The 24,249-nt window shown below is 51.7% G+C and overlaps 7 protein-coding genes across 7 annotated transcripts in view; 2 read left to right on the top strand and 5 right to left on the bottom strand.

Moving 5' to 3' along the window:
- BP01DRAFT_380787 (uncharacterized protein) overlaps window positions 1–1,167 on the bottom strand; it is a gene marked incomplete at both ends in the record, with an annotated part of 2,802 nt that extends 1,635 nt beyond the window's left edge. Inside the window, one exon of the mRNA XM_025577246.1 lies at window positions 8–1,167. Coding sequence (XP_025433562.1) covers window positions 8–1,167 — 1,160 coding nt within the window. The remainder of the gene's footprint in view (window positions 1–7) is intronic.
- Window positions 1,168–2,142: 975 nt separating this feature from the next.
- On the bottom strand, window positions 2,143–6,064 carry BP01DRAFT_219246 (uncharacterized protein). The gene has a single exon (XM_025571129.1). It carries the CDS (start codon window positions 5,909–5,911, stop codon window positions 2,474–2,476), a length of 3,438 nt encoding a protein of 1,145 aa, XP_025433563.1. The 5' UTR covers window positions 5,912–6,064; the 3' UTR covers window positions 2,143–2,473.
- A 4,338-nt stretch (window positions 6,065–10,402) lies between these two features.
- BP01DRAFT_354788 (uncharacterized protein) lies at window positions 10,403–11,710 on the top strand. The gene is made up of 2 exons (XM_025574525.1): window positions 10,403–10,752; window positions 10,937–11,710. Exons 1-2 carry the CDS (start codon window positions 10,503–10,505, stop codon window positions 11,509–11,511), a joined length of 825 nt encoding a protein of 274 aa, XP_025433564.1. The 5' UTR covers window positions 10,403–10,502; the 3' UTR covers window positions 11,512–11,710.
- Window positions 11,680–13,826, bottom strand: BP01DRAFT_354789 (acyl--CoA ligase). The gene is made up of 3 exons (XM_025574526.1): window positions 13,578–13,826; window positions 12,836–13,468; window positions 11,680–12,760 (listed from the first exon to the last, which is right to left on the bottom strand). The coding sequence occupies exons 1-3, from the start codon at window positions 13,675–13,677 to the stop codon at window positions 11,793–11,795; spliced, it is 1,701 nt and encodes a 566-aa protein (XP_025433565.1). The 5' UTR covers window positions 13,678–13,826; the 3' UTR covers window positions 11,680–11,792.
- A 2,032-nt stretch (window positions 13,827–15,858) lies between these two features.
- On the bottom strand, window positions 15,859–20,073 carry pex1 (AAA family ATPase peroxin 1). The gene is made up of 4 exons (XM_025571130.1): window positions 19,858–20,073; window positions 19,553–19,792; window positions 19,423–19,501; window positions 15,859–19,342 (listed from the first exon to the last, which is right to left on the bottom strand). The coding sequence occupies exons 1-4, from the start codon at window positions 19,966–19,968 to the stop codon at window positions 16,119–16,121; spliced, it is 3,654 nt and encodes a 1,217-aa protein (XP_025433566.1). The 5' UTR covers window positions 19,969–20,073; the 3' UTR covers window positions 15,859–16,118.
- Window positions 20,074–20,361: 288 nt separating this feature from the next.
- On the top strand, window positions 20,362–23,265 carry BP01DRAFT_336322 (DNA replication licensing factor MCM7). The gene is made up of 4 exons (XM_025573233.1): window positions 20,362–20,768; window positions 20,821–20,951; window positions 21,003–22,920; window positions 22,980–23,265. The coding sequence occupies exons 1-4, from the start codon at window positions 20,460–20,462 to the stop codon at window positions 23,037–23,039; spliced, it is 2,418 nt and encodes an 805-aa protein (XP_025433567.1). The 5' UTR covers window positions 20,362–20,459; the 3' UTR covers window positions 23,040–23,265.
- A 423-nt stretch (window positions 23,266–23,688) lies between these two features.
- On the bottom strand, window positions 23,689–24,081 carry BP01DRAFT_380793 (putative adhesin; the record flags this gene model as incomplete). The annotated part of the gene is made up of 1 exon (XM_025577247.1): window positions 23,689–24,081. One exon carries the CDS (start codon window positions 24,079–24,081, stop codon window positions 23,689–23,691), a length of 393 nt encoding a protein of 130 aa, XP_025433568.1.
- Window positions 24,082–24,249: the final 168 nt, after the last annotated feature.

Below are 24,249 nucleotides of genomic sequence, written 5' to 3' on the forward strand. Positions count from 1 at the left end.
TCACCACCTTCTTCCCTCCTCCTCCTCCTCCTCCTCCTCCTCAGGCTGCTGCTGCTTTTCACTCGCTAACGCAAGATCCTCTCTTTCCGCAAAAAGCATATCAGCAGGTGTCTTGGGCTTTGTGTCGTCACTGCTAGTTCTCAAGGTTGTGCTATCAGCGGAATGAGCTCCAGACTTTGTAAGGTGTACTACCGGGGCATCGGCATCGGCATCGGTTCTGGGCGTCAAAGGTGTTGGATCATCAGTGGAAGGCGGAATGTGCGAAATCGACGTTCTTAGTGGGCGAGTATGTTCAGAACGTTGGGCTGTTGTAGACGGCTCTGCATCACTGAGATTCAACGGTTGGATAGACTCTATTCTATCTGTCATGATAGAAGGTGATGGGAGCGACTCGAATGCACCCGGGGACTCCGGCGCCGGAATAGTAGCAGGATCACGAGCTGTAGTTTGCGAAGAAAAGCAAGGATTCACCTCTTTTAAACTGAGCAAAGTTTGGGCTGCCTCAACACTAGCGTACGTAGGCGGGGGAGACAGTGGTACTGTTTTGTGGGCAGAAGCAGGCTGAGTCTCTGCTGCTTGTTTACCACGCTTACTTTTCTTTTGTTGCTCCCTCTTTTTGACCTGTCGCCTCTTTCTTTGTTGCTCATTCAGGGTTTCGGGGTTCTTCTTCTTCTTTTTCTTATTCTTCCTCTTATCCTTTCCTCTTTCTTTTTGAACAGGCACCTCGACCTTTGATGTGACGGGTGAGGCAAGAGGATGGGCAGTATCATCGCTCCTGTCGCCATTATCGTCTTTGGAATTCGGAGTCGGAACAGGCACCTCGACCTTCGGTGCGGCGGGTGAGGCAAGAAGCTTGGTGGTGTCATCGCTCCTGTTGCCCATATCGTTTATGGGATTGGAAGTCGGAACAGGCACAGTGGTGAATCTGCACATTGCGGCACCCAAGGACTGCCTGCGAGAGTGGCAAGGCGGCCGTGGGGGACACGAATCAAGACCAAGCCGCTGGTCGATATCTGCTTGGATATCCAGCAGCCTCTGTCTCTTCAACTCCTGTTCGACCGCTGTTTTCTTCGGGCGCCATATGCTGAAAAAGTCGTCCAAGGCTTCACTGACAAAGGGATCATCGAAAGGACCGAAGGAGTGTTTTCGATTGACATGGGAGTGCATGGTACTAGTTCTCCGTCCTTCGAGAGGAGGAACCGGTTCGCAGTAGAGAGCGTATGAATGCAAACCAAAGGGTATGTATGATCTACTGAGGTGATAATAATGTTGAAATCCGGGGTTTTAAAGTCTCTACGTCAAAATCCGGTTAGCAAGATAGAGCACAACAGTGAAGACACAACGACAGGCTTCCCTAGTATGAATAAATGACTGTTGAGGTTGATGTGAATAATCGCCAAGCAGAAGCAGGAAAGGATTACCTATGTATTTTTAGGATGATAATCTTGACCTGGATATTGATAATACGACTGAAGGCAGGTGCTATGGTTCCTTAAGTCAAGGCGTTTGTGGCAAGGCAACAAGTGGAAATACCACTGACACTGTCAAGAGATAAATGAGGAAGAAGAACCATACTTCGTACTTCAATGACCAAAAATAATTCTTTCTATTCTCCACACTGTAAAAAAAGGTGGGTTAAGGCTTCACTTTCACCCCAAGCCATCTATTATAACCACTATCAAAGCTCACCTTCGCATCACATTCTCTCGAAAGGCTAGAAGGCCACTCTTTAAGACACTGTGTTTCATATTTTTCACTATCTTGACAATTATATAGATTTGATCATGAATATTGAATGCTGGGGCTAATTCTGTTCCTGTTTAAAAAATAGAGGTTCCCATGCATCTGCCTTGACTTGGAATAGTAACACCTTTTACAGAATTTATGCAGTTACTTCAATGGCATGCGACAGTAACAGAAATGGCTAGCAAAACATTTGGGATCCCCTGGTTCAACGTTGGACAATCTAATGGACAGTCTCAATTCTCGCTTGTGGACAGGCAGTACTAGAGGACCTGCACCCACACGTTTGGATCTCTCGAAAAGCAGCTCAAAAAGGAATATTGGCATGATGCTCTACACCGTTGACATAAAGTATCACTGACATACTGATGACCAGTGCCTTACAGCTCTTTTAGAACCTGTTTGTAAATAATTCATATATTTGTGGCCAGATCCCAACTATTTTTAGGAAATGGTGATGCTAGTCCGAAGATATGATATGACTCGTAGGAAACTTGTGTGTCAAGGAATGGGTAAGAACATGACAAGGAAAAGGGAAGGTATCCGCTCAACGTAACGCTGTTGGTGTATCATGATGGATGCAAAACCGAGATTGCAAAGGAGAGGTATCCAACACAAAGATGCAGAAGGCTAAAGCAGAACATGAGAAATATGAGATAATACATCGTAGTCGGGGAATGAGTGGTCGCAGAAGGTGGAGATTGGAATGGCAATTTTATGAAGTGAAAGGTTAAAACATTCCTCCATCTAGAGGAATCTGTGGCGGAGGGTAGGTAGGAACAGCAGGCGGAGGGGTGTCAGCAAGGAGCTGGTGACGGGCTTTCACATTCAAGTTGCCGCCCTCGCTAGACGATTTGCGGAGTCTGGCACGAGATTTCGGGCGCTTCTCGCCATCGTCGGAAAAGTTACTGGTTTCCTCCATGGCCGAGTCGATCGATGGGGTGTATTGAGACTCATGTCTCTCTCCTTTGAGGGCTCCCAGAATGGTTTGTGTAGTGGTCTGACGACGACGTCGCGGGTTCATCGGTGGGATTGGCGGTGTCGCCATGCCATTACTGAGACTAGCGCCAGGAGGAAGGCCAACGGTGGGTACGTTGGACGTGCAAGAAACGAAGGTAGGCTCGGAGATCAGGGTTTTGTTAATCGTTCGCTTCTGAAGACCATTGTTGCCTGGTGCACGACTGAGAGCGTGATGATGTTGGTTATTGTTACTGGTAGCTGGTACCAGAGGAGAACCATTCTCGGAATTGAGATCCAAAGGGGGTGTTGCATTGGCGGAGTATGGTGCAATGGGGGACGGACGAGGAGCGGCTCCAATCAGTGATGAACTGTTTGTTGAGAAATAAGATGGCCGATCGTGGAAGCTCGAGACAGCTGAGCGGCTTCCACTACGGTGTCTGGTCGAAGCAGCGGACGAGCAGCGCTCATACATGGTAGGTTCGCTAACTTCGACTGACGGGCGGGTAGAGGAGGTGACGGACTGGATGCCGTATTGATCGTGGTCAGGATAAGCCATTGGATGGTGCCCTCCGTGTCCAACTTCCTCTAGTGTCTCCAGACCATCTCGATCCCGCCGCGAACGACTTTTTGAGCGACCCGATGCGTCAGACGTGGAGCGATCTCGGCGTGATCTAAAGCTAGAATGTGGAGAAGCACCGCGGCTGCGGCTAGACTCACGGGAGTCTTCTTGACTGCTGCGGCCAAATACAGACATTTTAGATCGAAAGGACCTCTCGCCTGCGATGTGGGGGGTGCTAGAATTAGCATGCTTCGCGAAAGGCAGTGCTGGCCTCTCTTCTTCCTCTCGCCAGGGATCATCGGAAACCAGAGCCGGGGTAGAGGCGTTGGCATAGCCAAGGCCTTTAGCACCTTTGGTGTCCTGCTTGCTGAAAAGATGCTGCTTTCCCGATTTATTCTTCAGGAAAGAGAATGCATTTCCAGGTTTACTTGGAGTGAAATCTGGAGTTTGGCGGCCGGATACAGGACTAGCTGATCTGCTCTCCACTTCCGCAAAGCCTCTCAGTTTTTCCTGCACTTTTCTTCGTCTCTCTGCCAGTTCATTGGCGAATTCTTCGCGCTCAATCTGTGTCTCAGTACTCGCTTCGCGTCTATGTCTGCAGACGAGCTCATCCTGCCACTTTGAGCTCTGGGGTGCGCCCTTCTGACCTTGCGGGGACGCGTCCGCTATGCCACTCACTTCTACAGGCTTAGCGGGAAGACCAGGGGAAGGAGGAGGGTAGATTGAGGAACGGTCGCTGTCTTGTCGAAGGTGTGCTCGTACCAAGCCACTCAAACCCAAACCCGAAGGCCCCAGTGTAGGAGAATCGGGCTTCTCTGGAAGATCCTCCTCGTCAATAGGCTTGTTCTCAACAAGATCGTGCTCCGCAATAGGCTTTAGATCACCCAAGTCAGAGTAGCGCACTTCGGGCAAAGGGCTTCGGTGTTCACTAGAGGGAGTAGAGGGCTTGGAAGGTGTTTCTGGACGCAATGCAGGGTGCAGTTCGTCAGTAGTATACATCGTATCACGCATGTGCGAAGCGCGGCCTTCTTCTTCCGAGTCACTATTACTTAGATTGGCGAAGAAAGTAGTGCCGGTGGGCTTGGGGGGAGAAGCGTTTGTGGCGGACCGGCTACCTGGACGTTGAGCCTCGCTGTAATGGGAAGATGCCGAGCCAGGCCTCGATGTGTAGCTTGCATTCGAAAACCCTCGCGCGCGTCCAGGGAGCTCAGGCAGCTTGGTTCTTGTGGGCGGCGGGAGGGGCCTGGCTAGAGGCGGCGTGCTCCTCCCTTGATGCATCTGTAGCTGGCGTTGCTTGAACTGACTTTCATCGAAGGCGGACTTAGGCTTGTTGAATAGGCCTGAGGCTGTAGCCTTACCATGATCCTCTGGCCGGAGAGCAGCCACTAATGCTCCCCCTTCTTCGCTTTCACTAAATGGGGGACTGAGCGGTGCAACACTGTAAGTTGTGCTGGCAGGACTTTTGAGTCCCTTGAGACCTATGTTCAGAGACTCCTCTGGTGATATAACCAAAGACTGTGGGCTGGTGGGCGGAATCGGGTTGGGTTCAATGGGAAGGGGTTCTGTGACTGTGACGGGGTGCATCCTGTCGCGCAGGTTTGTGGCGCTCTTGGAAAAGGCCCGATTTAGCGGCGCGTGCTCGAGAGTTCCTGCTCTTTGACGACTCAGGCTCTCTAAGCGCTGAAGGGTAGAGGCTTGCTGACTCTGTGCGCTTTGCGCCAAACCTTGCCCATATAGACGCCTAGATTTGACTGAACCACGTTCAGATGCCATGCCCGGCATCGTTGGCTTTGATGCGGGAAACTGACCCTCACTGGCTGAGGTCTGCGACGAGGGTCCCGAGAATGACTGCTCGTCTATTGACGTGGCAGCTGTCGAACTGCGAGCGTTCGCAATAGGACCGGATGCGGTGGAAGAGAGGGTAGTTCGTTTGGCGGAAGAGACTCGGGAAAGGGCGTCTTCAGTTTCGTGAGAAGAGCTATCTTGTTGTAATTCTTCTGTCATGGATTCTATGCTCTTTTTGGGATTGAGGGGTCGAAAAGTCGATGTTGTCAAGTCAGGTTCATAGAGAGCACGACTACTCATCTGCGAGCGCCCCGAGTCGGAACCACTCAATGTTGACTTCGATGAGATCTTGTACACCTTCTGCCGTCCGCCGAAAAGGTTATTGCTTTCCACTCGGCGACCTCTACTCATAATACTCTCTTTTTGTGAAGGGTCCTCATCGGTTCCACAAGAATTGTTCTCCGACACAATTGACTGGGCGCGCCCTGGAGCCATCGATCGACCATCAATTGAGACCTCGTCTATATCAGCAAGGAAACCGGGATTGTGGCCAAAGAGATTCAGTCTCGAGGCACGCTTGGGAAATAGAACGCTATCGTCGCTTGCTTTACCAATAATTGAATTCGGGTCATCCTGCTCCCTCAGCATACTGAAGCGTGCAGACAGTTTTGGCATCAAGAGACTGGTGCGAAAGTCGTCGGTTGATGGCAAAGCCGAGGAGAGATCAAAATCTGGTTTCTCTTCGGGTTCCTCTTTCTTAGACTTCCATGATAACTTGGAGCTGAGGCCTACTGGGCTGCTCTCTGTGATTTCCACGACTTCCTCCTTCACCTTCTCCTTTTTGGTCTTGCGAAATCGATTCATGGCGGGATATACGGGCGCAGCGCAGATTGATCTCAGGGATGTGCTCTTGTCGCGTCGAGAACCGAAACCAGGCCAAATTTACGTAGAAGCGGGAGACTGGGGTTTATTTCACACGTCAGACACATATGAGCTGCAGACAACATGGGGTACACTGTGCGTGATTCGATGGGGCGAGTCACCTACTACCGACTGTGGCGAGGCCGAGAGAGCGATTGAGCGTCCCCAAACACGCGATAAATATCAGGATGAACGAGTCAGACTAGATGGTTACTGTATGAATTTTCGAGTATTTCTCATTCCCTCAGAGTTAGGATGCTCCGGGGGCGTCAAAGCTCAGAATAGACTGCAGGCGGGGGCGGCGCGCAGGACTAGATCGGAGTAGTTGCCCAATGGTGGCCTTCAATGTGAAGGGTGCTGAGTTGAGAAGACGGTCGCAAAAGAGATTGAGCAGCAATGTGATGGAGGAATCCCCGGTGCAAAAGTTATTTCTTGAAGGCGATCGAGCTGGGGGCAATGGGCATCTGCATGAGACGCAGGAATGTGGCTGCACCGTGGAAAGCGGGAGCGGAGTCGGTAGGGATGCTGAAAGTCCGGGTTGATGGCGGGTGGAGGCGCCCAGAAATGAGTGCGTCGGCGATAGTAAATGGATGCAGAATTGAGTGCGGAGTGCAAAGAGAGGATAGGATGCAATTGACCTTAGATAAAACGCGCACCGAACAAGTTGTAAAGGAGTGTAGAAGTTGAAAAGGGAGTGTATGGGTGAGTGAGTAGAGAGAGTGTGTAAAGAAAAGGAATGACAGCTCAGATGGGTCAGAAAAAGAGAGGGGAGACTCGGCGGGAGGGAGAAGCAATAGAAAGACTGACTGACTGACTGACTTTCACAGAAGAAAGGATCTGGATTCGATCCGATCGAGTCACTCTTTTGCGCTCATGTCCTTTTTTTTTTTGTGTTTTCCTTTTTCTCGTTTTGTTTCTCTTACCCACTCTTAATTGTTTTATTTAATTTTTTTTTCTTTTCTGTTCTTGATTTTTAAGTGAATTTGGCACTCAAACCGACTAGAATTGCTCCTTCGTCAAAGGACCAGTCAGTCAATTCCAATGTTTATTACCGACAAGTCCAGAGCGCACTGCTGGAGTCGATCAATTATTGGGTCCCATGGAACGCGCTTTTGCGGATCGACACGAGATGCTGCCTTTTTGTTTTTCAATGCTGGCAAGAAAAAATTGTCAAGATCATGATGTCTTCTTACTTACGGATACTGTACACTCCCTTCTCTCTCTTCTGACCCTCCCTTCCAAAGGGATAATACCTATTCATGGTAACCGGGGGTGACAGCCCGTCCTGAGCATTTCGGACTTCATACCAGATACCTGAATCATAACAACTTCCAAATGTTAATAAACTGTCACGCAAACCATGGATGTGGCTTCGGGTTACCGTACGGTACCGTCGACTGGCTAAGTGGCTACAGGGCTATCAGGACCCAACCTGAATGCCCCTTGCAGACTCCACTTCGAAAGAACCACAAATCGGATGGCCCCATTTCGGGTACACTCTACCTACTACCTTACCGTCCTTACGTGCCTTACGCCGGCTGTATCTCTGTCGCGAAGCATTTGTGTGTGTGGGCGGGAGTCTTTTCCCACCCTCCACCAGCTCATTCTCAATCAACCTACAGACCAAAGTATGTCTATTGATACTAAGGCATTGGCTGGTCGCACACCACCTTGAACCGGCCTCTCCATCGTACGGAGTATATCTTACAACTATCGCACTCCCCGCATATCTAACATGGTTGCTCCAGTTGACATGGCAATGCCTGCAAGTCCTCCACTCCTCATCCATCAACTGAAATACTGCAGGGCAATTTGTGCGATTTAGACGACCGCGTCTGGCGGGATGTGGGCCGATTTGGGGCTGAAGTCTCATGTGAACTTTGAAGGCTGAAAATCCAAGCCTCAATTGCACCTTCAGAAGGGTAAAGGACAACTTTAGACCTCTTCTTCTACTGCCCCCAAACGCCTCCCGCACAAATCATTGGCAGTAGCCGCCCGCCTAGTGATGCGGGAGATACCCTCGGGAGTCCCCTTTTTCACCCTGTTGAGGCATTGTGGGAAACTATATACCGTTCTGAAGCCGCCGACTGAACTGAAATTCCGCCGCCGTTGTTCTCATAATGTGAGCTGTCTCCTGAAATCTGTTTCATGGCTTTTAGGCCCGTACTTCTAGCACAAGGCACATCGGGCGCGGTTCCGGAGATTTGGACGAGCAGGACGATCACATGGGCCATCTTCGTGTATCTCCGTACTGTTGTACGAGTAGGATCTACTCCGTATTGAATAATGGGTGAGCTTGCCAGCATAAATTGCGGTACGGACATGTGATGTAATTTATCCATCTATTTTGATCTTGGTCGTCCTCATAGACTCACACGAATGGGGATATCCAATCTCAATCAGTTGGAATGTATGACAGAGGCTGCGGTCGTCCCGCAGATATTTCAAAGCATTCATTGTGTGCACCTACTGAAGATATGATCAATTCGTACAAAGTGCTCCGCAGCTGAGATACCCCTGAGTTTGGCTGGAGGTACAGCACTTTGCAGGGATGGAAGCGACCTCGCATCGAATCCGGAGTGCAGATGCGACATGCATTAGGTCAGTAGCTTTACCCCTCTCCAAAGAAATCCCCAACATGGAGTCACTAATCGCTTTTGGGACTGCAGAACAAATCTTGTTGGGGATTTCGTGTCTCTGGATCAAGACCCAATCCTCCGTTCACGGAGCACCGCAAGCCTCCTCTAGAACCATGCTAAGTACTACATAGAATACTCCCTACCTACGCAGTATATGGATGCATGCCAGCTCGATATGTTCTGTACTCGGTTCCGCAGGGAGATCCGACGATGGGGATTCCATACGTCATCCATGTTCGTGATGGCCATGCTCATTCCACATGGCTGTCGGGTGGAGGCAGCGCGCACCTTCGTCTGAGATAATGGACAAGATGTGTGAAAAAATTTGAATATTCACTCACAACTTATTAATGAAATTGCTTTGCCCTCCATGGTCGAGTTAGTGGTGGTAACGAGCTGAATGACAGCCGTTGAACAGCCGGGACTAACCAAGGTCCGCCCGACGGAGTAGTCCCTTGGGAACAGGCGTGGTCTGTATTGTACCGTATCATTGTACCTACCATAGTCTACGGTAACTATCACAGTACCTATGTACCAGTCATTTAGTAAGATGGTGGATGCCCCTGACCTAGGCCCGAAGTGGTGGTCTTGGAGGAGCAGCTGGTGCCAACCCGTCTGGACAAATTCTCACTTAGTGAGCCTTAGCATTATTAGCATGCTTAATAATGGTTTTAGCGAGAGTTTGCTCGCAGTACTCCGGTACACAAGTGCAGTACTAAATTGAACCAGTCCAGGGACGGGAACACAGTCTTACCGGGCTGTTCTCCGCCCACTTTAGATTAATCCTGATCAAGGACGGGAGAGAGACAGGCACAGACAGGCACCGACAGGCACCGACAGGTACCAGCCAACTCCTAATGGTTGCGCTTTCCAACCCAACTCCGCTGTGGCCCGTCATCTGCCGCAATCCTGCTCAAGTTGGTGCATCATCATGAAGTCATGCACGTAGAAGCCGTGTTTGTTCAGGTTCTTTTTCTCATTATCCAGGATTCCCATAGCCAGCTCGCGGATCCAGATCAGTCCGCTGCATCTGCGATTAATTAATCCAATCTCCGAGGTCCATGAGGGGAAGAAAATGGTTGCATCGGGCTAATCCAGACTACCATCGATCCCAATAACCTTCTTCTCATTTTCGATATCGTTCCCGCATTATCCACAACCGCCTTCCTCTGCTAATAAGGTTCTTTTGAATCCACACTTGAGATTGTGCAGTGTCGCGTGTGTGGTACTACTGTGTGCTCCATGGTTCTCTCGGGCTGAAGCTTTGCGCGGGGAGAGGTCTTCCATCTAAATCTGAGGCCGGTGTTTCAGGTCGCGAGGACCAAACACGAGTCTCTGACTCTCTTCATCTCGCCTACGCTTTCACTTGAATCGCGCTCTGTGGTCTGAGCTTGCCCCGAGCCTCCGAAGAGCACAGTATTCTGGTCAACCTTTAAGACCAAATGCCAACAGGTGATGACTGCAACCGAGAAGACAGAGCCACGTGGATGAATTTGAGTTCTGGCTGATTCACAGCTGGTTCTCTAAGGTTCATCAAGGGGTTTTTGCAGGGCGATGCTGCCATGGGGACGCCCGATAAGAGACCACGGCTCCTTGCAGTGTCCGAGACACACAGTTGCTTGACTGACCGACCGACTGACTGATTGATTGAAATCTGCATTGCATTGTCAATGCTTTTCCAACCAGGGGAAGCAAAACACAGCTACTATGACGCAATCTCCAACTTCCCCTCCATGTATTACTAATCGAGCTGCCTCAACTCCATCTTACTGCTTCCCCCGCGGCATCATGAAGACTGCTGCAACCCAATTCACACCCTAAAAGTTCGACTGACAGCACGCGACTTGGCGATAGTTAGCTGCTCAATTGATCCTTCCAGCCATTCATACCCCATCATGCAAGTTCTCCTCCTGGGTGGTCACGGTAAAGTGGCCCTTCATTTGACCCCGCTTCTCCTCGCCCGCTCCTGGAACGTCACCAGCGTTATCCGCAATCCAGAACACGAGAGCGAGATCCTTGCCCTTGGTAAAGGCTCCAGAGGCAAGCTCAACGTCCTCCTCTCCAGCTTGGACGATGTGAAAAGCGAGGGGGATGCTAAGAAAGTCCTTGATGCCGTCGACCCGGACTACGTAGTTTGGTCTGCAGGTATGCACTCGCGCTTGGCTTCGGACTTTGAGTGACTACACGAGAAATCCAAGCCACATTCAAGTCACCCCAAGCCCCCACATCAATTCTTTCGATCGCTCCCAATCACATTTGCACAGAAAACAAACTCCGATCTATTTTGATAGCATACACACTAATGCCCTGCCCTTTCAACCCTCTAAAGGCGCCGGCGGCAAAGGCGGTCCTGCTCGCACCCATGCTATCGACGAAATCGCCGCCAAACACTTCCTCTCGGCCTCCTTCTCCCGTCCCCGAGTGACCAAATTCCTCCTTGTATCCTGGATCGGCAGCCGACGCAACCAGCCTACCTGGCTCTCGAACGACGACTGGTCCGCCCTCCAGAACGTGTTCACCAATGTCCTCCCCGCCTACGCCAAAGCCAAGCTCGAAGCTGACGAGTACATGACCGCGCTGGCCGCACAACGCAAAAGGCTTGTTGCCGAGGGAGCCGCGCAGCCCCTGCAGGCGATCAATCTACGACCTGGAACGTTGACCGATACCCCCGCGACGCGCAAGGTCGATCTTGGTAAGACGAGGAAAGGCGTGGACAAGGTCACCCGGGAGGACGTGGCAATCGTGGCGGATCTGCTATTGGCGCGGGACGACACAGATGGCTGGTATGACCTTCTGAATGGGGACGAGGATGTACAAGACGCCGTGGAAAGAGTGGTGAGGGAGAAGGTTGACGCGCTAGAAGGTGAGGATGTAGAGGCTATGGTGAAGAGGTTTGGCCTGTAATTGTGCTCGCCTCGCTTTGCCAGTCGTCGATATTCCGAAGGTACGCGTTAGGCAGAGTTAAACAATGAAGTTGAACTCTTTCCTCCCGATGAAAACTTGGGAAATGAACAATCATGGATGCAATACCTACAAAGATATACCCAGGACATGGGACATTCGGCACATCATGAATTATCTAAGAAATGTGTAAATATCAACGCCGAGTCTTATCTACACGATTTCAGCCCGTCACGCCAAGCTTATAAATGGAACACTGCAACAGATCATCGGAACCCGTCACTTCACAACTTCGCTTTGGGTGCTGGAGCGCCTGCACCAATGCCCTCTTCCCTCGCCTGCTTCTTCAGCAAGCGCCGCAGGATCTTTCCACTTGCACTCTTCGGAATCTCCTCCACAAAGCGCACGCCACCACGCAAGCGCTTGTGATACGCAACCTTGCCGTCCAACCACTTGATGATGTTTGTAGCTTCCTCTTCCACGGGAATCCGCGAAGCAAGACTCTTCGCGCTCCTGACCACATACGCAAGAGGCACCTCGCTCCCATGCGCCTCACTCTCCACTCCAATCACCGCCACATCGTCGACCGCCTCGTTGTCCACGAGGATCCCCTCGAGCTCTGCAGGCGCCACCTGGAAGCCCTTGTACTTGATCAACTCCTTGACGCGATCGGTGATGTAAAAGCTCCCCTTCTCGTCCTGGTAACCGACGTCACCCGTGCGGAACCATCCGTCGGGAGAGAGACAGTCCGCTGTCGCGGCGGGATTGTTGTGGTAGCCCAGGAAGACGTTCGGCCCGCGCATGTACAGCTCGCCCACCTCGCCGGCGGGGACTTCCTGCGGCTCCGAGCCGTCTTCTGGCATCGTCATATACTTGGCTTCGAGGTTCGGGAGGAGCTTACCCACCGCGCCGATGCTGGTGCGCCATTCTTCCCACGGCTGCGTGTGCGTCGTGGGGCTGGTCTCGCTGAGGCCGTAACCTTGCTTGATCCCGCACTTGATGCGCGCGTAGACGGCTTCTACCAGTTCGTGGGTTAGGGGCGCCGCGCCGGAGTTCATCATCCGGAGGCTGGAGAGGTCGTATTTGTCCACGATGGGGTGTTTTCCCAGTAGGAGAACCACCGGGGGCACCACGTAGCTGAAGGTGATGCGGTAGTTTTGTACATGGGCGCACCATTTCTCGAGGTCGAACTTCTGCATGACGACTAGGTGGAGGCCTTTGAAAAGAGTCTGATGGACGAGACAAGTGAGGCCTGTGCTTTTCTGTTAGCTAGAATGCACACTGAGGGTTCACTGCGGGGCGGGGAGGGGGGCCAAAGGGTGCGGACCGTATATGTGGAAGAAGGGTAAGAAGGCAAGGACGCGGTCGCCCCGCCCATCCACACCGTTCCAACTCAAATTGCCACCCTCGCCGGCTGCAAGTTGGAGGTTGTTCGCAATGATGTTGCGATGCGAGAGCATCACGCCTTTGGGAACCCCCGTGGTGCCGGAGGAGTAGACCAGGAACGCGAGATCCTTGGAGGGATCGATCTTTGTCTTGCGGTATCTGGCTGTGCCGGAAAGGTTGCGAATAGAGGTGAAGTGTTTGAACCTAGCCTGCGGATCGCGCTCGTCGCCAATCAAAATGATCCGTTCATGGGGAATACCGGCTTCTTTTGCCGCAGTCGTTGCGACTGGAAGCAGGTGATATTGTGTGATCAGCCCTTTTGCACCCGAGTTCTTTAGCTGAAAGGCCAATTCCTCTGCTGTGTAGGCTGGGTTGGACGGAGATACAACACCTCCCGCCCAGTGCGTCCCCCACGTTACTGCAGGGGTGTCGATGCTGTTAGGCGTGAACATAGCGAGGACTTCTCCTTTTTGCCAGTTGAGCATGGCCTTCAGACCCTGTCCGAAAGCAAGTGCGGCATCGCGGACGCCTTGGTAGGTGTAAGTTCGTTTTGTCTCCGCATCTTCGTAGATTACTAGAGTAGAAGGCGATCAGTTATGGACTGTGGAGAGAAGTTGATGCCTAGGCTAGAGTAGAATAGTAAGAGTTTATGGGCCCTCCTCTCATGGTAATCCATGTCTAACCTTTATCTGCCGGGTACTCTCGGTCTTTGCGCTCAAAGAGAAACGTCCAGATATCGACGTTCGGGATTTCTACCGACGGGTACAGTGAGGAGACGGGCATAGTGACAGTGCGGGGAAAGGGATAGGGAAAGTGTGACTTCAAGCTATCGGGAGGAGGAGAGTAGGTAACAATGCAATATAGTCGGAGGACGTCTGAGGTGTATTTATCGCAGAATTGAAGGATTGGGGGGAAGCTGAAGGGGAGAAGAAGAGGACGCCCATCATTTAAGGCAAGCGTTCGGCCCTCGGCCTGGCGGCGGACAGATAAGTGGTGCTCCGTAGAGTTGGAGACGGCGCGAATAGCCGTTGTCTCCGCATGTCCCTGCTTCGCTCCACTCTGTTTAAGCTAAATGAAATGCGCTCCAAATCCCATGAATAAACACCACAGCTCACACTAAAATAACTGTGTGGTAAGCACTGTACATACTAGTAGTTACTTTCCCTGGTATTTTGTTGAACTCCACAATTACAACTTCCTGCACATAAGTAAGTATAACTACGTATACTGTCTCCATGCTGTTGGCGGCGCCAAGCTTTACCGGTGCCCGGATCCGGGGGCTCTGAGTCAGCAAGTTGTGGGGTTGGATTGTTGGAGTCGCCGAAGCCCCTTTGGAACCTGCGGCATTGGCTTGCTTCTCCGGCACTTTGGGCCAAATCCTGGTTGCTTAGCTTGGTGTAGGCATCAAGTAGCCATGTATTTACAATATCAGGTACGGAGCAAGGACCGTACGTGTGCATTTTCCAAGTTGCTGGCATACTTCAACTTGTATACCTCTCAAACTTTTCCCCTATGCGTGCGTCAGGATATACTTCTTGACAACGAGGTGCGACACAGATTCCTGCACAAGATTAATTTACCAAGAATAAAACCGAACATGTGACATCTGGCTTGAACTTAAGATCTGTGAGATCCATCGATCAAGATTTTCGAAAGTGCTCTCACAGCAACAATGACGCGGTGGCCGTCATGAGAGACGACTGGATCAAGCTTGGTGTGACGATGGTTACATCGAGACTGTCTCATGTAGCTCGGCAGCTCGAACAAGTTGCTTGCACGGGACTTGAGTTGCTTGTTCCAAAAAGAAGAACGATGGTCACCGGCATACACTCAAAGGTGAGATAGAGGATGACCAGGACCACAAAGAGTAGTCCAGTATCTCCTGTGGTTGTGTCCAAGGCCGGAACCCCACTAGCTACACGGGAAAAGACTCACATGAATCTTGCAACAGAGAAACAACATGCTTAACCACTAGCCGAGCATTAAGAGCACTCACGGAGTACATCGAGCACAATCGCAAAGACTATAGCATGAACTCAGGATTCGGATGCAGCAAGACAGAAGCCAGAGTTGAGATTGAGCATTTCACCCACTGTGCAATGCTGTGCAACCCCTGTAAAGAAGTGTCAGCTAGAGTTATAGTGTTTCCTCAAAAAAAGTCAAAGAGAAGATAACCTGCTCCGCCCTGATACCTCGAAATTATAAAGAATTTAGTAGACAGTCCACAGCTCGAAGTAGCCTTCACAAGAGAGGAAGCCGGAGACCAGGTAGTGACCATGATATCGCCGACATTGGTGCTGTCTGAGCTATCGCAGATCAATTTACTGAGCCAGTCCATTGGACCGTCAACAGGAATTACAGCAGGCAAGCATGGAGCAGTTCAAACGGTCGAGCGGCCAGCACTTGTGTTCGGCTTAGCTCCTACGGGCCCCACCGCCAAGGTCGAGTGTACTGAGAAAATGGAACCCGTGGTAGTTGGGAATCTGTTTTTCTAGGGCTCAATTGGCTAGTTAGCCCCAGAGACTCCGGAGTAACTTGGCTCTTCATGAGTCTCTTGACCTCTTTCTTCTTCCTGTCTGCGACACGAACATTCTGGCGCAAAAAGTGTTGCCGCCTCTACCGCACTGACTCTTCACGCGATGCCTGTAGTGGCTGCCATGGATATACATTATCGGACACAATATGAGCAAAGGATATGAACTCATTGCTGGCCCTCTGAGAGCCTAGAGGTCCTTCTTTGGTGGCCGAGGGGGCCATCATCTCCTACGCGCAGCCGTGCCATGCCATCTCTGCTCGAAATTTCAGTGTTCACAGACCGCCGGCAGTGAGCGGGAGCCCTCGCTTACCCACCAATGGGAGGCACGCATTGTTGCCGTTTTGTCTATATAGCCCGCCGAGAACAGTTCTTGTTGCCTTCGGGCATTTGGTCAATTTGAAACGATACAGAGAAGATTAGCATGGCCCCTGCACTAAGGATGACACGCTCAATCAAAGAGAAGCTACCAGTTTTTTTTGTTACTTTTACAGACTTCTATTTTGAGGTGCGGGGTTTCTAGGCTACATTGCGGTCCTCATATTGGCGGGGGTTCGAACCCGGGCGCGTTCATATTCTTTTCATGGTGATGGGCTGTAACTGCCGGGCGACAACCCTCGTATATACATTGATGTAGCCGTAAATACATTCATGAAACTCCTTCTGCAGCTTCTGCAACGACAAGTCGTCATCACATCAAGCTGGTGCGACCTCCTATCTCTCGTCCACCCTCGCCAGTCGGCATCTCTCCGTTTCTCCCGAAAATGAATTCACGGTAAATGGCTTCCAAGCGCCTCCGTTCAGCATCACTCAAGGAGCTGCGCGTTGTCTTCAGCGATCGCTCCATGTGCTCCCACTGAACAATGATTTCCTCGCGCGCTTCTTCCTGTGAAGGCCCGTTAGGAGCCCACGCCGGTGCGCTGACTGCTCCTTGCTCCTGCTGTCGTTGGCGACGCCGAGCGCTCTTCATTGCTTCTAATTTCGAGGCAACAACGGCAGGCGGAGGCATTGACACCGATCCCGCGTGCTGTTCAGACGCAGAATAAAGAAATTGGATGAATGATTTGCTGGTGGAGCCGCTGGCGCCTGCGGAGGATGCTTTGGCAGTGCCATTTTTTGTTGCGTCCGTGTCGCTCGCGGAGCGATCGCCAAGAGCGTCATGAACGGCCTCGAGGTGGGCGTTGTAGACGACGGCTTGCAGGTCAGCACCCGAGAAGCCCTCAGTGCGGGAGGCAACCTCATCCAGCCGGGAGATCACATCCTCGCTCATATTGAGCTTCTTGCTCACAGCACGGATAATGTCAAGTCGGTCCGAGTAATTAGGCATATCGCAAATCAGAGACTTGTCAAGGCGACCTGGTCGCAGCAAGGCGGGATCGATCAGGTCAGGCCTGGAAGTGGCTGCCAGAACATATACCCCTGAGAGACCCTCTGCACCGTCCATCTGTGTGAGGAGCTGATTCACAACACGGTCAGTGACTCCAGTGGAGTCGTGGCCACGCTTCGGGGCAATACTGTCGAACTCGTCGAAGAAAAGAATACAAGGTCGGGCAGCCTGGGCTCGTTCGAAAAGATCCCGAACACTCTTCTCACTGGCACCAATGTATTTGTTGAGGATCTCCGGACCTTTCACACTTATGAAATTGAGACCACACTCGCCTGCGACCGCGCTGGCAAGAAGAGTCTTTCCACAACCGGGATATCCGTAAAGTAGCAGGCCCGATCTCAGACGAAGAGGGCACTGTGCGAAAATGGGCGCATACTTAGTGGGGTATTGTAAAGTCTCCAAGAGCATCTTTCGAGTCTCCGTTAAGCCACCGATGGCGGAGAATGTTGTAGTAGATGAGGTGAGCGTCACATTGCGTAGCGCGGCAGGGGTAAAACCCTTGATCGCGTTGTCGAAATCGTCCGCACCAAGGACGATCGTTTTCGACGAAGACAGGGAATTCTGAACAGATCGGATTAGAGCCTCATTACGGGCACGAGACAACAGCAAAACTAGATCCCCGGGCATGAACCCATCCGTCTTGCCAGCTAATTCCAGAAAGTCCACATTTCGTCCGAGAACAAAGCCATCCGCCCCCGCGGAACTCGGTCGACTTCCAACATTAGAAGGGTCAAGCCACGAATCGTGAGTTGAGGTACTGGCATTTCGTGCGTGACCATTAGCCTGGGGAAAGGAGTCTCTGTCCTGCATTGTGAGTTGCTCGAGCACCTTGCGCCGTCCTTCCTTATCAGGAGCCCTCAAATGTATGATTTCCCTAACAACATGACCTCCAATAATGACATTATTCAGGGACTCCTTTGATTGCGCAGTTGCCAGTAGCACCACAGAAGAATTCATCGAACAGTAGTCGCGGACCATGGAGCATATCACTTCGCTATTTTGCCGACTTCGACCATTGTCACCGCCCACCTGTAATTCCGTTTCCACAGGACACAACTTATCGAGATCGTCCAAAATCACGACCGACTGCCCTCCCAGTCGAGCACACCAAGACGCAGCCATGAAAAGACGATTCAGGGTCTCCTTGATGTTCGATATCCGAGTTTCATCTGTGACGAGCTTCCGACAGGAGAAATATTTGACATTGAACAAATAGTCTCTTCGGACGCGGTGGGCCAGAAGATGACTCAATGAGGTCTTGCCAGAACCAATGCTACCAGTGAGTAGAACGGAAGAAGACTTAGTCAAGTTGTCCAATGCTTGCGATATGACCTTGTCAATCCCGACGAGTTCAGGGACAGTGGCCGGGATAACCTCGTCGGAGGGATCAGCGGACGAGTCCGGCTCCGCTGGACGTGCTATTTCGGCTTGTACTTCAAGTGGCAGCTTGGCTTCAGAGCCGACGAGCCATCCGATTCCTGGCTTAGCAGTATCCGAGCCACCTTTCCAGGGAGGATCGAAACGAAGAATAGCACCATCAAACGAAGTGCCCGTGGTTTTGGAGTCCGCGCTTGGCACAATCATACCATCTGTCAGTGGTCCCGCTAGTAGCCCTTCATTCAATCCAGAGCCACCATATATGAGTTTGATGCGCTCAGCCAAGGAATCTCTTGCCGCCGCAGTGTCGGATCCGAATTTCAACCCATCCTTTCTCTTCGAAGCGTCAGCCATGAATGGGTACACTTTGATGGTCTTCACTGCGGCGCGCTGCAGCGGTGGAGGGGCCGCCTCCACGCGAACAATGCCGCCTACAATGCCCTCAGCGCTCAGCGTAGTACATAATAAGGAGGAGATGGCAACATGCTGAGTGTCCGGAGCGTCAATCCAGGGAATCAGTTTGGCCACTAACTTGGTTGCAGGGGTTCCGGATTCGTTCGTTCTCTGCTCTGCCTGGTCCATTTGTTGCTGAGGATCCAGCGGGGCTTTCAGACCGGATGGCCGTACGATTGAAACGCAAGCCCAGGTGGCTCCGCGAAGCTCGTTTGTCGCGAGCATCTCAGGGTCTACCCAGACACGAAACCCATCGTTCGCATCTGCCTCATCCTCCTCGTCGAAGAACTGCTCAGAAAGCTGACGGTCGATTCCTCTGAAGAAGAGTGATCCTCTGCTTGTGGGATCTAAGCGGCTGCTTTTTGGCCGCACTGTGCTTCCGCTACTTCGTCCACCCACGCTTTTCCGGCTGCTGCCCGCGATGCTCCGATTATCACCGCGAGCACTTCTGTGGACCTTTGGTCGGGTTTTTGGAGCAACGATTACTTCCGCATCTGGTGCTATTTTCGCGAAAGGCGAGGCGGTTGGGGGCGCGGGTGTCATCGAGGTGATAATAATATTCGCGGTTGAGGTCGGAGACAGATGTAGTGCAAGCGGGTGCATGTGTTCGGACTGAGTCGGAGTATGTGCAGGATTGGGTAGAGCGCGGATTTGCGATAAGAGATTAAGCTCTAAAAACGTAGCGTGGAGCTCGATGACTGTGTGATAGCGGATTCGAAGTCAGCGAGGGCATCGGATGTGATGTGAGATTGATGTAGGCCATGGAGTCTAATCATACTCTCCCAGTCTTCTGGTGTCAAAGGCTCGATATTAATGGTATGGGCTACCGGCGGATCAAGGTGAATGTATATGCCAACCTAATGGATCATTAGAACCACAAGAATCGACAAAGCTGACAGCACGTTTACCTTCTGTCCATCCGCCAGGCCGAGAACTTTGCCGAAGGTTGTATCTAACTCGACAGTAGAGATTTCCTGTTCTCTAGCAGTGGAGCTGCTGTTAATACCATCCCTCCCGACAACAGGGGCAAGCTTGCGCTTGCTGGGCATGCCCGTCCAGCCTAAGTAGCATGAGCGATGCGTGAGGTTGCTATTAGCCTTCCCAGCAGCTGGCCGGTATTGAAGCTCGACAATCACATTCTGAGCAGCCTGTGGAGCTCAGCGTCAGGTTCAAGGGTTGTATGAATAGCTCGCAGCGAGAGGAGATAGCTTACCGTGTTGGCATTGACCAGCAGTGCAACAAGCGACGGCGGGAGGTTAACCAGACAGTTCTTCAACGGCACCAGTGAGATTTCGGCAGTGGTAGAGGGCTTCCTAGGCGCCATGGTTGCGCGCTAAAGAGCAGCAGTAAGGGTTTGTGAGCGGGGAGAGGGGAGAGAGAGGAGTGAAGTTGGGATGGACATGTACAACATGGAAGTGACAAGTGCGCGACATCAACCCCGGACTCCATCGCTCATTGACTCCGCAAGCTCGCCGGTCGCCGAGGCCGGCCCGCCCTGAACAATCGGGCCGAGGCTTAATCCGCTCCGATACACGTGCTCCTCCACTAGAGCAAATTAGGACTAGCAGGTTCCGGAGAACAAAAGACACGAGAAGACGCGTCGCGACGTGTCTTTGGCTATTAAGACCGAGTTTGGTCTAGTGTTCAAGCGACGGGCCCCAGCGACGAGAGCTGCCAAGACAACCACCACAGCAACCGCCCGCCTTCTTTTCACCATCACCACCACAACGGTGCATGCGAATTTGACAAGCCACTACCTGCCTCATTGTGCCAGTTACCGAAACGATAGAACTTGGCCAGTGCCGTTGTCGCATCATGTCTCTTCTAGCCTACAATGTTCACGTCGATTATGAGGCGCAATTGGAGGGCTTCAAAGACTTCCTGAAACATTTCAAGAGCTTTGAATCGGCGTCCGAATCTGCCGCGACCGAAGCGATTGAAGATCTCAACCTTGAGGAGGATGGCACAAGCGACGAATATGATTTCATGGATGATGTCGAGGATGGCGCACAGCGGCCTGGCCGCAGACGACGAGAGCCGAAGCTCAAATATATGCAGCTGTTGCAGGATGTTGCTGACCGGGAGCGCACGAATATTCTGATTGAACTGGACGACTTGGCTACTGTAAGCGCTTAACTCAAACGCGGCAGCCGAGGCATGTCTAACGTTCGAACAGTATGAAAAATCTCTCCCTGATGATACAGACCTGCGTCTGGTAGAAAGTGTACAAAAGAACACTCACCACTATATCGAGCTTTTCTCACGAGCAATTGACAACCTCATGCCGAAGGAAAGCAGGGACATTACGTATGCCAGGCCAAAGTTGTTTGCCTTGTTGCCTCACTAATTCTTTTGCAGTTTCAAGGACGATGTGCTCGATGTGATCATGTCGCAGCGTGAAAAGCGGAATGAAGCCATGCTCATGGCGGCAGAGGCCAATGCAGACGCAGAGGCTGCCGACTCAATCTTCCCCCCTGAATTGACCCGTCGTTATACGGTCAACTTCAAGCCAGTCACGCCCTCCGGATCGAGCACTGATCGCCAATCCAAAGCTATTGCAGTGCGGAATGTGCGAGCAGAACATATTGGTAGCCTGATTACAGTCCGCGGTATAACGACCCGTGTCTCAGACGTCAAGCCTGCTGTGGAGATCAACGCTTATACTTGCGACCGCTGCGGAAGTGAAGTGTTCCAGCCAGTCACCACCAAGCAATTCCTTCCCATGACAGAATGCAAGTCGTCTGAATGCCAAACAAATCAGTCAAAGGGCCAGCTCTTTCTTTCCACACGTGCCTCGAAATTCGTTCCATTCCAAGAAGTCAAGATCCAAGAGATGGCAGATCAGGTGCCTGTGGGCCACATTCCGCGTACAATGACCGTCCACTGTCATGGAAGCCTTACTCGCCAGCTGAACCCTGGAGATGTTGTTGATATTGCGGGTATCTTTCTTCCGATCCCCTACACTGGGTTCAGGGCCATCCGTGCCGGTCTGTTGACCGATACCTACTTGGAAGCACAACATATCACGCAACACAAGAAGTCCTACCAAGACACGGCCATGGATAGTCGCACCCTTCGCAAGATTGAGCAGCATCAGAAGTCTGGCAACATGTACGAATACTTGTCGCGATCTATCGCACCGGAGATCTACGGTCATCTTGACGTCAAGAAGGCACTGCTATTGCTACTCATTGGTGGTGTGACAAAAGAGATGGGCGACGGCATGCATATTCGTGGCGACATCAACATTTGCCTGATGGGTGACCCTGGTGTTGCCAAGTCTCAATTGCTGAAATACATTGCTAAGGTTGCTCCGAGAGGTGTCTATACCACCGGTCGTGGTAGCAGTGGTGTTGGTCTTACGGCTGCGGTCATGAGAGATCCTGTAACCGACGAAATGGTCCTGGAGGGAGGAGCACTGGTCCTTGCCGACAATGGTATTTGCTGCATTGATGAGTTCGATAAGATGGACGACTCAGACCGGACTGCTATTCACGAAGTTATGGAACAACAGACTATCTCCATCTCCAAGGCAGGAATCACAACCACACTCAATGCCCGAACATCTATCCTTGCCGCAGCTAACCCGCTTTATGGCCGATACAACCCACGGGTGTCTCCCGTTGAGAACATCAATCTGCCAGCTGCACTGCTCTCTCGTTTTGATGTGATGTTCTTGATCCTTGATACCCCTTCACCGGATGCAGACGAAGAACTTGCAAACCATGTCACATATGTCCATATGCACAACAAGCACCCCGAAACTGAGGATGCAGGTGTCATGTTTACCCCCCATGAAGTCCGTCAGTACATTGCCAAGGCACGGACCTACCGGCCTGTGGTGCCATCTTCTGTCTCCGACTACATGGTTGGCGCGTACGTGAGATTGAGGAAACAGCAGAAGAAGGACGAAGACGAGCGGAAGCAATTCTCCCATGTCACCCCCCGTACCCTTTTGGGTGTTGTGCGGCTTTCGCAGGCTCTAGCTCGTTTGCGTTTTAGCGACGACGTCGTTATTGAGGATGTCGACGAGGCGCTGCGTCTGATCCAGGTCAGCAAGGACTCCTTGTCCAAGGATGGTCAATCTGGTTTGGACCAGAGTCCCAGCAGCAAGATTTATCACCTTATCCGCAGTATGTGGGAAAGTGGTGCTGCGGCAATCGGCGATGGTGAGGAGGGTGAACTCAGCATGAGACGTATTCGCGAGCGGGTGCTTGCCAAGGGCTTCACTGAGGATCAGCTCGAAATGGCTGTGGCCGAGTATGAAAACTACAATGTAAGTTCCACCTTGGGTCCTATGGTTATGGCAATGGGTATATTAATGACTATCTCTAGGTCTGGCAAGTTCTGGGTGGCGGCAGCCGTCTGCTTTTCGTCGATGCCACGGATGCTTGAGCGATGCAGCAGAAGAGGTGATACGGTTGAAACAAGTTGGGAAAGTTTTTCGGGACTCGATTCTGCTGCAATCTGCTTTTGGTTGGTCAATTCTTGCGTGTATGGGAGATATGCTGTGCTTGAGGGTTGGTGGCTAGAAACTGGATTGGTGTTTTTGGCGTACAAGACTATGTTCCGAAAATGTTGGGTTACCCATAAATAATAGTTGAGCAATCTACGATGAGGCAGCATCTGAATCACAAACTAAATTCTAGACTGATACTTCTTGCCTTGTCGCACTGTACTGATCGGCCAGCCGTAGAACTGGTCACGCCCTCGCTCAAACATGTGTTTCCTACGATCGACGACTTCCACACCTGCACAATCGCTGATGCGTAGTCATATGATGCTATATCTACCAAGGAAGGCACATTACCGACCACGCTTCTCCAACTGCACATTGTATCCAAAAACAGAGTCAAGTACCAAAACTGATTCATTCCCCATTGCCCTTACCACCTCAACTCCACCAGCTCCATTCCTGGAATAACAGGCAAATATCTACAACAATCATTTCTGAACAGCTCTCCCCAAAACATCATCACCCCCGCCCCCCACCCACCGCTGATCAAACCAGAACAGACAGCCCTTCCAACCCTCCCCGCCGAACCTAAACCGGACAAGAATTCTGAATCGGCACCTCCGAGCAGAGCTGCGGGCCGGCCCCATAGGGGTTGTTGCACAGCGTATTGCACTGGGTGAACTCAGGGACGAAGACTAGGAACTGGAAGTTGGGCATAGCAAGGCGGAACTGCTTAGTAACGTCATTATTGTTCTGCGAGGCCTTGTAGCCCGCGCGGCAGGCACAATGGAAGCGAGTGCCGGTGTTGATGCACGAGGTGGTCACGTCGCAGTTGTTCTGGCCGGAGAGCGGGTTGCAGGTCCCGCAGGTGGGAGCCGCGGGAACAGCAGGTGCAGCAGTAGGCACGCCTGTTGGGCCTGCTGTGGCGAGGAGGGCCAGAGAGGAGGTGGTGGCTAGTAGGAGGAGGGAGGGTGTATGCATAATGATGATGATGGGTTGAGATGAATATGGGAGATTAATTAATATAATGATCTGATGTACTAGGAGGAAAGGACGGAGGGATGGTGATGATATCTTTCTGAGGGTCAATGACTGCCAGGTGATGCTTTGCTGATAGTAATGATGTTTTTGAGTGCCGGATCTCTTCGA

This window comes from Aspergillus saccharolyticus, assembly GCF_003184585.1.
Source record: "Aspergillus saccharolyticus JOP 1030-1 unplaced genomic scaffold BP01scaffold_7, whole genome shotgun sequence".
Classification (NCBI taxonomy): domain Eukaryota; kingdom Fungi; phylum Ascomycota; class Eurotiomycetes; order Eurotiales; family Aspergillaceae; genus Aspergillus; species Aspergillus saccharolyticus.

Excerpts from the sequence above, each read along its gene's own strand:
- BP01DRAFT_219246 (XM_025571129.1), bottom strand. The coding sequence starts at position 5,911 with ATGAATCGATTTCGCAAGACCAAAAAGGAGAAGGTGAAGGAGGAAGTC.
- BP01DRAFT_354788 (XM_025574525.1), top strand. The coding sequence starts at position 10,503 with ATGCAAGTTCTCCTCCTGGGTGGTCACGGTAAAGTGGCCCTTCATTTG. Across the intron at positions 10,753-10,936 it reads CTACGTAGTTTGGTCTGCAG|GCGCCGGCGGCAAAGGCGGT; the intron begins GTATGCACTCGC and ends AACCCTCTAAAG.
- BP01DRAFT_354789 (XM_025574526.1), bottom strand. The coding sequence starts at position 13,677 with ATGCCCGTCTCCTCACTGTACCCGTCGGTAGAAATCCCGAACGTCGAT. Across the intron at positions 13,469-13,577 it reads AGAGTACCCGGCAGATAAAG|TAATCTACGAAGATGCGGAG; the intron begins GTTAGACATGGA and ends CTTCTACTCTAG. Across the intron at positions 12,761-12,835 it reads ACCCTTCTTCCACATATACG|GCCTCACTTGTCTCGTCCAT; the intron begins GTCCGCACCCTT and ends AGAAAAGCACAG.
- pex1 (XM_025571130.1), bottom strand. The coding sequence starts at position 19,968 with ATGGCGCCTAGGAAGCCCTCTACCACTGCCGAAATCTCACTGGTGCCG. Across the intron at positions 19,502-19,552 it reads GCCTGGCGGATGGACAGAAG|GTTGGCATATACATTCACCT; the intron begins GTAAACGTGCTG and ends ATGATCCATTAG. Across the intron at positions 19,343-19,422 it reads GACACCAGAAGACTGGGAGA|TCATCGAGCTCCACGCTACG; the intron begins GTATGATTAGAC and ends GCTATCACACAG.
- BP01DRAFT_336322 (XM_025573233.1), top strand. The coding sequence starts at position 20,460 with ATGTCTCTTCTAGCCTACAATGTTCACGTCGATTATGAGGCGCAATTG. Across the intron at positions 20,769-20,820 it reads AACTGGACGACTTGGCTACT|TATGAAAAATCTCTCCCTGA; the intron begins GTAAGCGCTTAA and ends ACGTTCGAACAG. Across the intron at positions 22,921-22,979 it reads CCGAGTATGAAAACTACAAT|GTCTGGCAAGTTCTGGGTGG; the intron begins GTAAGTTCCACC and ends GACTATCTCTAG.